Raw genomic sequence first — 12,624 nt, 5'->3', positions numbered from 1 at the left:
CCCAACTCCTTGCTGAATGTTTACATTTCTTTGACTTTGAATGCTCAGGAAAATTGCCTGTATGCATTCCAACCCCCTCTGTTTGGGTTACATTTAGGTTGCTTTGTAGCCAACCCCCTGCACTGCAGCACAGTGCATTAGTTTAATATTCATTTACTTTCCCCAGTTATTTTGTGGGCAGTGCCTATTTTTCTGCCTGGCTTCCTCCCCACTTTCTTCAGTGCTTTATGTATATTATTTGCAGCCTTGAAAAAGTCAAAGTGACAAAACACGTGTCGGCTACCTTGTCTTTTCATTTGGACTTTAAAGATTGATTGCTTTGGAGCTTTCGTTTTGATTTTTGTTTGTATACGTATTTGATTATATCATAGCTGTATCATCCGGAATTGATTTTATGCTTGACCCTGATAATGGGCTTGCCCTCACTAAATAACCAATAAAAATAGTTTTCCAGATAAAAGAAAAGGAATTGATGAAGATTGGAAGAAACTAGAAAATAAACCAAGTTCTATTTACTTCAACACCGTGAACTTCATTCTTGGACTTACAGACTACCTGGACTTAAGTTATTTATGGGCTTCGGTATTCTTGTTTTGAATTCCTCTGGATATCATTCTGTGTAGTCAAATATTCAACTGCTTATTACATAGATTACAGAGCTGTGTTGTGACCCAGTACTTGCGCTTTCTACTCATGCTACAGCTGGATTTCCCTCATGGGATGGCTATGTGAATCTCCAGGCATCACATGCAGTAAACCACCCCAAGAACCAAGGAGCTGAAGAATGGTTAGCATTTCTTTTTCTCCAAGTCAACTCAACAGAACTTCCTCCTTACAGAAATATATCTGCTGTGGGAGAGTGATGTGATTTTCTGAATGTGTATATATACCTGTGCGTCATCTATGATGGCCAAGGTCTCCTTTCACAGTTTGTTGGGCTTCTCTGCAATGTATTTCAGATTCTACCCATTCCCACTCTTCTCGGAGAGACCTAATGCTGCGGCATTCATCTGGGAGGGAGCTTACCAGGCAAGACACCCCAGCTGGTTTGTCCATCTTGCATCCCGTGTTGGTCTTGAGTGGCCCTTTCGGACACGTGGAGCTTTGTTTTCACTTCAAACCTACGTCACTAAAAACTACCTCAGATCCACAGGATGCCAATCACCCCCTTCGAACATACGGTGAAACCTGGTGCAGCCGAAGTGATCTCAGCCTCATAAATATTCAAAAGTTCTCAAGTAAAATGTCCTAATTCTTCAACTCTGAAGCGACTTGGTTCCCAGGCAGCTCAGCCGCCCCTTGATTCTGATCCCACTACTGTAACACTGCGAAACGACAAAGTCAATTTTTTAGTCAACTTGATAGTGCAGCTGTCTGTAATCCTTATTGTTATCAATTCTTTACAACACACAGAGTGGGCCATATATTCACCCAGAGGAGTACTTCTCTATCGCCTAATGCTGCTGGCTGTTTGGTGATCATTCAGCCTCATGGGAGAGCTTGCAGTGCAATGCATGAGGGACTATTTTGCATCTGAAAAAACTCTTAATCATCCCACACTAAATTTTTTATTTCGTGGACACAGTGTATACAGAATCAATAGGTTCCATTTGCTTTTTTCACTACACCAGGCTTCTTAATAGTTTAGTCCGGTCTCACAATGCAAGCCAGACCTATCGGCTTTGCCAATTCTGGATATACTCGGTCCTGAAGTTTTGATGCCCAGACATTTATCTGTATGTTGTTAATAAATACGGTTAACTTATTGCTTAGATTCATTACAATAGCCTAGTCTAGTCAAGCATTTCCAGCAACTCTTCAAGGATAAAAGTACAATGGCATCCCAAATTCTAAAGAACACCAGCTGTACTAGACCTCATGCCAGTAGAGCAGGGGACACCTCAGGATGCAGGACAGAACACTGAAGGTTATGGGAATAGAGCAACCCAGAAGAACAGAATCAATATGAAACGGCGACTCACATTTGCTTCCTTCGGGGACATGGACCAGCATGTCCTCTTCTCCGGGCGGAGAATCATTGTACGAAGACTCCAGCCGCTGGTACTCTGTTTCAAAATGCGCCATGCTTCCACGTTCTTCCTCATTTGAGGTCAAAGGGCCTTCAAGAGAAAGGGAAAGAATATTGTATCATAGGGGTGCTGACAAGAGGTGCTTCTACACCTAAAAACATAGATGAGTCCAAGAAACAAGAACAACAGTAAGAGTAGGTGCGAGTGACAGCCATTATCATATTTATGTGCATATGAAGCCCCAAAACATGTCGCTCTGCAGCCCTTCGGAGCACGCTGAGACAAATAAAATAAACATTACTATCACAACTGGATGAGACTGGTGATGCAGATGGTTAACAAATGTGTGCATTCTGGGGTTAGGATAGAATTGAGATGGTCCAGAAGAGAAATTATGCTCATGTGTTGTGTTTCCAGGTCATGAAGACTTGTGCAACAAGGTTTCTGTTTGGAGTTACTTCAAAAGCACATGCCTTGGCTGGCTCTCGGGGGTTAATCAAACACCTTTCAGAGTCCGGGTCACTGCATCCTGGGGAATCCCACAGCAGATGCTTCAACCACCAAGACCTTGTGTATCGAGGTTTTTTAGGACCAGTTTCCTGAACTATCAATTGTCCTCACCCCATAAGGCCAAGTATATAGAGCAACCCTTCTGAATGTCATCCTTACTCCACCGGAAGCCAGTAGAGTACTTTGGACCTTTGTCTTGAGTGGTTTGGTCCTTAATACGGTAAGACCTCCCGGCAGCCTGATTTTCAACCCTTTAACAAGGCGTGGACTTATTTTTGTGATGATTTTTTAATACAATTCTGCAAACATAAATAAACATGTGGCAGGACTAGCAATCAGGTCACCTCAAACCACTGACTGGTCTGTAAAAGAATAGAGGCGCTAGGAGGGAATACCTACCTTCACTGCTTTACATACACCTATGGGAAGAAGGGAACAGAGTGCCCGGGTTTATTTTACATTTTGAATGCATTTAGTGCTACTCCCAGGATAAAAGACCAAGAAGGGATAAAATACCATTCTGTTCTTTCCGCATCGGCAAGACCTTTTTAGCTACATTAAGGCAACTGTACTTTTCCTTCATCCTAAAGTCTCTGTAACAGGATAACAAGCTTATCTGAATGGGATGTGGGTAACAGCTGCTCACATCTGGGTTAACAGATGGTGCTGGTTGTTGACGTGCTTTGGGCGTGTGTGAAACTGAAGCGTTCGGGTGAGAGTGATCCAAAGGGGAACTGATGTTCACGCTCTATGGAGAATTAGAAGGCGCCTGTCCTCCCTTAGGGCGCAGTTATTGGAAAGCAAGGGTTCTTGGGATTCCAATCCACCAGCTATAGCGTTGTAGAAGGAGGTCGTAGCAGGCAAGCTCGACGCAGCTCAATGGTATGTTCATCTTCTTCCTGTCCGCAGAAGGAAGAGATCTACTTCAATTTACGGATCCAGATTCCAGTCAATCCTGGGACAAACATACTCTCCATTACACAAATGCTGACAGCTCTAAATCTTGCTACTGCGCTAGATGACCCTCATATGTTGTCATCAGTTCTTTATTTAAACCTCTTTGTTATTACAAAAATGCAGGTACCTTTGTTTTTGCAACATAGAGAACAATTCCATCAACTAAACATTGCATCGGGGAGGATACCCAATGGCTGCCTTAGTAGCCGACATAGCGATGCTGGCTTTTATAATATAATATGGTAGTGCAGAACACTACAACATGCATAGGCGACAGTGTTGGAAATTTTCTCAGAAATAGTAGATTTCTCAATTTCCTGCAGACCTAAACTAAGAGGCCAGGGCACCATGGCAAGACACAAAAAAAGATAAAATGCTATGTAAATTCATAGACTTGGCCCTGGTACTATTTAAATGCCACACTGCAATGTCACGGAAGGCAAACTCAGCCCCAGAACTAAGACTGTGGTTGCGTGATCTACTGACATGGCCTTGGGTGGAAGCAGCTGCACTCACACAGCACTGGCTACAGACTGGACGCGGCCCCATGGCCTTGATTTGGGATGCATACGTCACAAAGATGGAAGCCAAAAATGACATCAGAGCCCCTTAGCTGGACATCTACATGGCAGATGAATAAAGGCAAAACATCCAGATAGGAAGCACGCCAACCTGAATGTTAGCACCCATGACCGGGACTAATAGACACATGAGCTGTAATGCTGAGCCCTGAATGGCCCCCAAAACTGGACTGAAATAAGGTGCTCCTGAATATTGTGGACTTCCCCTGCAGCTCTGGGTATGTATTACATGAGGGGTGATTGTTGTGGGCTTAAGAGTGATTGGAGGAGGGGAAAAGGAAGTTTGCTTTCAGCATGACATGTAATGAGAGAAGCACTGTTTGTATGACTAATATTGTTAAAACTTAATAAAGAAATTAAAAAACAACAACATTGCATTGCATGCTAAACAAACACAATAAGCCTTAGGCAATAGGCTGTGGAAACTCAATGTATGGCATCTGTTGTTCAGTTCCTATGTTATAACAAAAAAAGTTTAATAAAGCACACAATGGAAGCAAAAGGCAAGCGTTGCTCCATAGTGCTATAAATCTCTGAATCAAACCTGCAGCAGGACAAGAACGGACAAACATGTAAAACAATAATGCATAGTACACAAATATTTATGTAAGTGTTAAAAATCAATCGAATACGGGTTAGATATGTACTTGCAAAGTTTTTTTATTTCTTATTTCAAGTCATTTTTATTAAATTTTCCAAAAATGAACAGATGGGAGTCGCAGTGACGCTGTAATGACATACCGGTGGTCAAACAATGATAGTTACAGCCGAATAATAGTGTAAAATACAATACATTACAGGGTTGTCGTGTAAGTACAATTACCCCATAGTAACAATAGAATACATTATAAAATATAGTACAGGTGCCGCACATTTGAAATAGCGTTCGGTAAGCATTATCTTGTGTGAAGTGTGAGAGTTTTCACAGGGGGTCATATGAGAAAGAGAAGGCGTCAAGGGATTTCCAAAGCTTCCTGTGTGACCTGCGCCAAGGAGAGGCGTGAAGTGTAACATTATCAGCTCCTCTTAGGAAGGATCACCATTCTTGCCACATCCTAAAGGAGACTTCTTTGGAATTTTTCCACTTACTCAAAACAATTTTACAGGCTAAGGTAAGCATGAGGTCTAATAAGTACCGATCATTCACATCTTTGATCTTAGGGTCCAGGGCACCTAGAAGAATGTAGAAAAATTCCCTTGGGGGCAATGTTGAAAGTATTGTTTTATACATTCGCAGATGGGCGGCAGTAGGGGAGCGACCTGGCCTGCTTGCAGGCCAGGTCGCTCCCCTACTGCCGCACAGCGCCACCTGTCTGCCAGCGCCTTACCCCCCGCTGCCGCTGATCGCTAGTTCGATCCTGCTGTGCCCCTGATCGTGCTGACTGCCTGCTTGACCCTGTATTTGTTTCCATTGTTGCCACTGTTTTTGTGATTATCTGTGCATTTTGGTAAGTTCTGTACTTGTCTGTACCTGGTTTTTTTTGCCTTTTGCCCTCGCGTCCTGCTCCTCTCCCCCTCACACCCCTTTCTCTTCTGTACCCTCTGCCCATTTTCCCGACGCTGCTCCCCTGCGGCCCGCCCCGCTCCCGCCTCCCAGCTGCTCCTCCCTCCCTCCCCGCCTTAAATGGCAGGCGCTGCGCGGCAGTGAGAGCGACCCCTCACCCTGCTTGCAGGCCAGGTCGCTCCCCTACTGCCGCACAGTGCCACCTGTCTACCAGTGCCTTACCCCCCCCGCTGCCGCTGATCGCTAGTTCGATCCTGCTGTGCCCCTGACGTGCTGACTGCCTGCTTCACCCTGTATTTGTTCCCATTGTTGCCACTGTTATTGTGATTATCTGTGCATTTTGGTAAGTTCTGTACTTGTCTGTACCTGTTTTTTTGCCTTTTGCCCTCGCGTCCTGATCCTCTCCCCCTCCCCACTTTCTCTTCTGTACCCTCTGCCCATTTTCCCGCCGCTGCTCCCCTGCGGTCCCGCCCTGCTCCCGCCTCCCAACTGCTCCTCCCTCCCTCCCCACCTTAAATGGCGGCTGCACCTGTGGCGCGCCAGAGGCAAGCCCGTCTGCGCCCGTCCGCGCCTAGACCGCACCCAGTGCCAGAACCCCAGGACCCCGCGTACCCCACGACGCCAGACTCCAATACGACGCCAGCACCCTCCACGCACTCAACGCCGGACGACACCCCACCTGCTTCCAGGATGCCCCGAAACGCACCCATGGACCTTTCACCTGCCGCAACTGCAGCTCCACCTGCGACAGAACCACCAATCCACCAAAGAACGAACCCAACCATCTCCGATGCATACTCCTGAACACCCGCTCCGCACGCAAACACGCTGTCGAGCTCTGGGACCTGCTCGACACTTCCGCCCCAGACGTCGCCTTCCTGACCGAGACCTGGTGGAACGACTCCTCGGCATCCGACATCGCCATAGCCATCCCGGACGGCTACAAGATCTCCCGCAGAGACCGCACCAACGGAATCGGAGGAGGAATAGCCATCGTCCACAAGTCCTCCCTCAATGTCTCCACACACTCAGACGACACCATCAGCACCGCCGAACACCTGAACTTCCGGATCCACACCGACCCCAACACCACCCTCAGAAGAACCCTCATCTACAGACCCCCCGGACCCTGCCCACAGTTCAGCGACTCCATCGCCAACCTCGCCAGCACCCACGCACTCGCTTCCATGGACTACATCCTCCTCGGGGACCTGAACTTCCACCTCGAGAACAACAACGACGCCAACACCGCCACCCTGATCGCCAACCTCGACCTTAAACAACTCGTCACTGCACCCACTCACACCGCTGGCCACACGCTTGATCCCATCTTCTCCACAAGCACCCACGTCTCCTTCGACCACGTCACCGAACTCCACTGGACCGACCACCGCTGCGTCCATTTCACCTACAAGAAGCCCACCACGCACCACTGCACCAAACAGCTGCCGCCCGCAACTTCAGACAATGGATAGACGAATGCGCCAACACCCATGCCCGCTCAAGAAACCCTCCAACAGCCGCACCAGCAAGAAAGCCACCTGGTTCACCGAAGAGCTCCAGACCTCCAAAAGAACATGCCGGAAACTGGAGAAGAAATGGCTCCACGAATGAACACCGGACAGCCACGCAGCCCACAAGGACGCCACCCGCAGACATCACTACCTCATCAGATCAGCCAAGAGATCGTCTTTCAAAACCCGCCTGGACAACAACGCTCACGACAGCAAAGAACTCTTCAGCATCGTGAAGGAACTCTCCAACCCCAGCGCCAACACCAACGACATCCCGCCCTCACAAGAACTGTGTGACTCGCTGGCCACCTTCTTCCATCGCAAGATCGCTGACATCCACAACAGCTTCAACATCTCAACCGCCCTGACAATGCCAGACTCCACCCCCCCCTGCGAACTCCACCCGCACCAACCGCCTGACCTCCTGGACCAACGTCAACGAAGACGAAACACGCAAGATCATGAACTCCATCCACTCAGGTTCACCGTCAGACCCCTGCCCACACCACATATTCAACAAAGCAGACTCAGGCATCGCACCCCAACTACGGAAAGTAATCAACATCTCCCTCGAGACAGCCACATTCCCGGAAAGCTGGAAGCACGCCGAGATCAACGCCCTTCTCAATAAACCCAAGGCGAACCCCAAGGACCTCAAGAACTTCCGGCCCATCTCCCTGCTCCCGTTCCCGGCGAAGGTCATCGAGAAAGTCGTCAACACACAACTGACCCGCTACCTCGAGGACAACAACATCCTAGACCCATCCCAGTCCGGATTCCGAAGAAACCACAGCACCGAGACAGCCCTCATCGCCGCCACAGACGACATCAGGATCCAACTTGACAACGGCGAAACATCAGCCCTCATATCCTCCTGGACCTGTCAGCCGCCTTCGACACGGTCTGCCACCGCACACTAAAGACACGCCTCCAAGAAGCCGGAATCAAAGAGAAGGCCTTGGACTGGACCACATCCTTCCTCTCCGGCAGAACCCAGAGCGTCCGCCTTCCCCCCCCTTCTGCTCCGAAGCCACCAACATCATCTGCGGCGTACCCCAGGGATCATCCCTCAGCCCGACGCTGTTCAACGTGTACATGGCCCCCCTCGCACACATCGCCTGCCAGCATGACCTCAACATCATCTCCTACGCCGATGACACCCAGCTGATCATCTCCCTCACCAAAGACCCGCACATCGCCAAAATCAACCTCCACGAGGGAATGAAGGCCGTCGCCGAATGGATGAGGAACAGCCGACTAAAGCTTGTAGAAGCCATCTTTCTTGTATGATACCAAATGCTGTAAGCTTCTAGGCCCTGCTAAGTTGACATGAAAAGCAGTGCACAAAATGCCCGTACTTTACCATTCGCTTCAGAGACACAGCTTTTGTAACACACGGTTCGATCAAGAATAATACAGAAGATGCTCATGTAGACACAGACATTTCAGCATAGCACATTTTGTAATATGTCTAGTCCATTCTATTATGTTGCAACTATTAACTGAAAAAGCACCAGACCTATATCTTACATTACAGTGGAAAGTCCCAGAAGCAGACCTAGGTCACGCAGTCTGCAACAGTACTTTTCGGACCTTAAATGGTATATAACTATCTAGGCCCTTGCAAATTGGTCAAATGAACTATGCTTAATTTGTGCTACGTATGTGATGATGCCGTATCCTTTGTGGTTTTGGCTTATAAAAGCTATCACCAATGTCACATCTTTGGGCACTCAGTGACTTTGCTGGGTGCCCCCGTGCTGCACGCTAATCTGTTGTTGGTTTCTAATAAACGCTGTCATCTTACCCTTGACTGAGGACCGTTTGTGTGGATTCATTTCTTGCTTATATTTCAGATTCCACAAGCTGAACTCGGACAAGACGGAGGTTCTCATCCTCAGAACCACCCCCTCAGCCTGGGATGACTCCTGGTGGCCGACCACGCTGGGAACAGCACAGACACCCACCGACCACGCACGCAACCTGGGATTCATCCTCGACTCCTCCCACTCCATGTCGAAGCAGGTCAACGCCGTCTCCTCCTCCTGCTACAACACCCTCCGCATGCTTCGCAGGATCTACAAGTGGATCCCCACCGAAACAAGAAGAATGGTGACCCAGGCCCTCGTCAGCAGCAGACTGGACTACGGCAATGCACTTTACGCAGGCATCCTGGCCAAGCACCTACGACGACTGCAACACATTCAAAACGCCTCCTCCCGACTGATCCTCAACGTCCCTCGCCACAGCCACATCACCCCTCACCTGAGAGACCTACACTGGCTCCCCGTCCAAAAGAGGATCACCTTCAAGCTACTCACCCACACACACAAAGCGCTCCATAACACCGGACCAGCCTACCTCAACGGCCGACTCAGCCTCTACACCCCCACCCGCCAGCTCTGCTCCGCCAGCCTTGCCCTCGCCGCGGTCCCCCGCATCCAACGAACTACCACCGGTGGCAGATCCTTCTCCTTCCTCGCGGCCAAGACCTGGAACACCCTCCCTACCCACCTACGGCAGACCCAAGACCTACTCACCTTCAGAAGACTCCTCAAGATCTGTCTCTTCGACCAGTAGCGGCACACCATTCCCCTCAGTGCCTTGAGACCCTCACGGGTAGGTAGTGCGCTTTATAAGTACATTCACTGATTGATTGATTGATCTAATCCCAATATGATTGTAGGATAGGGCATTGGAAGAGCATGTGGCCAAGATTACCAACCTGAGACTTACAATTCCAGCAAGAGGGGCTTTCGCGGAGTTTAAGTTTAAAGATCCTCTCTGGGGTTCAATATGTCCTATTTATCAACATAAGCTTTGTTTGTGATAATATTGGGTAGATTTTATTCGAAAAGGGGGTGATATGGATCTTCTCCCAGTCAAATGATATGTTGCTAGAGTTAGTTTCGGCTTCCCATTTTGCTTCACATTTCCTGTGTAATTTGCGAGGCTTAGGGGATAGGAGTTTATAAACTTTAGATACGGTGTGAGAGAATCGAAGGATCGGATGGCTTAATAGAGCGCAATGTGAGGAGTGATTTTAGTTTTAGGAATTTATCAAAATCTATCGGATGTAAACCGTGTCGAGACTGAAGCTCGGCGAAAGGTAGGGAGAGGGTCCCTGTAAAAAGATCTTTGACTAGATTTACGCGGCTTTTGGACCAGTGTTCCCAATAGAGCATCACTCCATCAACCTTCAGGTTCGGGTTGTGCCAGAGAGAGGTCAAGTTGGATTTGTTAGTTTTTAGTATGGATAAGTGTTCTAAACATACAAGGGCTCTTTTAGAGTTAAGTAAAATATATTTAGAATGGGGGATGGAAGATATATCCATGGTTAGGAGAGCAGACAAAGGCATATCGCTGATGATTGACCTTTCTATGTCCAACTAGACTGGGGTGTAGTCCGCCTGGGGGAGTAGCCAGTTAGATCCTGTTTACATAGAAACGCGGTTTGATAGTTCCTAAAGTTCGGAAGACCCAGGCCGCCTTTATCTTTGGGCAATTTAAGTTTTTTCATAGATATTCTGGGTCTCTTACCTTGCCAAAGGAACGTGTTAAAAAGCTTATAGATCCTATTCAGGAAATCATTTGAAAGTGTCATTGGTAGCATGCTGGCTAGATAGTTAACAAGAGGAGTAATCATCATTTGTAATGTCTCAGCTCTACCCCACCAAGATAAAAATGTAGGTGACCAACCATCTAATAATGAAGAGATTTTCTTGAATAGAGCATTTTCATTGGTCTAAACCAAGATTTTTGAAGCAGTTAGGTTGCCATACGAGACCCGAGTTGCCAATAATTTCTTTCCCGCCACGGTTGTTCAGGCTTTTGACTTCAGTCTTGTCCTTATTTAATTTATAGCCAAATACTGCAGCAAATTCCTCTATTGAGGACATAAGTGCAGGGATGGCAGCCTCCGCATTCTCTGAAACAACTAATACATCGTCCGCGTAAGCAGTTATTTTGACCGTGCAGTTGTTGAAGCGTATCCCTGTGAACTGATTATTGTTCCTGAGCTGATAGAGGAAGCGTTCAATTGCAAGGAGGAATAGAGGGGGGAGAGAGGGCAGCCTTGTCTAGTTACCTGTTCTAACTTAAAGGAAGATGAGAGGCAACCTCCTGCTCTGACTCTGGCCAAGGGGTTTGAGTAAAGATCCATAACCATCCGTGTAAAGTACTCACCCAGGTTGAATTTATCTAGTGTTGCTTTCAAGTAGGTCCAATCAAATTTGTCAAAAGCCTTTTCACCATCCAAAGTGATAGCAACTGTTGGTAAGTCAGTAAGTTTGGCTTACTCAAGGACATGCGCTAGAATACGAGTATTATCACTAGAAAGTCTATTTTTTTTAAAGCCAACTTGTGAAGGGTGGATAAGTTTGGGTAAAAAAATTTGAAGGCGCTTAGCGAGGATCATGGCGTAAATTTTGCAGTCTAAATTAATTAGAGATATTGGTCTATAGTTTTTAGGGAGTAATGGGTCTTTCCCGTCTTTGGGAATTACTGCTATAATAGCTTCTGCTGGCGTCCCAGTGATCTGACCAGAGTCACTAAATTCGTTGAACATGTTTAGAAGTGGGAGAATCAGTGTCGAGGAGAAGTACTTGTAGAATTTAGCGTTAAACCCATCAGGACCCGAGGTCTTCCCTACTTTAAGGGCCTTAATCATGTGTTTTATTTCTATAGTGGAAATTGGGCTGTTAATTTCAGTTTTGTCTTGTTCTGAGGGGGAGGGCAGATTACATTTATTGAGATAGTCCTCTATTTTTGTGTTGTGTTGTCCAGATCCTGGTTCTTACTGTATAGAGTACTATAGAAATTTTCAAAAATATATGCAATTTTATTTGGGTCAGAATGGGCTAAACCTTTTTGGTCTAATAGATTTTTAATCGTGTTCTTCTGCTGTTTGAATTTTCAGTATGACGCTAAGCTCTTCCTCGCCTTGTTGGATTCGCAAAGCTTAATGCTTTTTTGTTTGTTTATCCAAATCCCTGCCCTGTCGCTAACTATTTTACTATACTCGTATTTCTTTTTCACTATTTCATTTAAGACTGCTGTTTCTCTGGATATTAGATGCTTCTCTTCTAGTATAGCAATTTCTTTTTCTATAATTTCAAGATTGTTATTGGAGTCCCTATCCATGGCAGATCTAATTTTAATGCACTCCCCTCTTATGGTGCTTTTTAATGCCTCCCATCTTGTGAGGTCTGAGGTGTCGCCCTTTTTATTAGACACTAAGTAATTCTGTATCGAAGTTTCAATGATTTGTCTATGTGACTCTTTTTCGAAAATGTCATTTTTAAGTCTCCAGAGAGATTGGCTTCTGAAAGGTTTCGGATCAGTTATAGACAGGCTGATACATGAGTGGTCTGAGATCACCCTTGGTTCGATCGAAGTTTGTTCAATCTTGGCAATGGCATTACCAAAAATAAGTAGGTAATCAATGCGTGAATAGGCGTTATGTGGGGATGAATAGAAGGTATATTCCCTCCCAGTAGGGTTTTGAAGCCTCCAGGTGTCTAACAAAT

At 46.8% G+C, this 12,624-nt stretch overlaps 1 protein-coding gene across 4 annotated transcripts in view; it reads right to left on the bottom strand.

The window, feature by feature from the left end:
* ATG9A (autophagy related 9A) overlaps positions 1–12,624 on the bottom strand; it is a 396,601-nt gene that overhangs the window by 271,707 nt on the left and 112,270 nt on the right. For all 4 annotated transcript variants that reach the window (XR_014980113.1, XR_014980114.1, XM_085650154.1 and 1 more), the window contains exon 3: positions 1,983–2,120. Coding sequence is in view for 2 of the 4 variants with exons in the window: in XM_085650154.1 (XP_085506280.1) it covers positions 1,983–2,085 (103 nt within the window). In the remaining 2 variants the exon portion in view is untranslated. The remainder of the gene's footprint in view (positions 1–1,982; positions 2,121–12,624) is intronic.

This window comes from Triturus cristatus, chromosome 3_2 (assembly GCF_964204655.1).
Source record: "Triturus cristatus chromosome 3_2, aTriCri1.1, whole genome shotgun sequence".
In the NCBI taxonomy this organism is placed as follows: Eukaryota; Metazoa; Chordata; class Amphibia; order Caudata; family Salamandridae; genus Triturus; species Triturus cristatus.
This window is presented reverse-complemented; position numbering and strand designations above follow the sequence as displayed.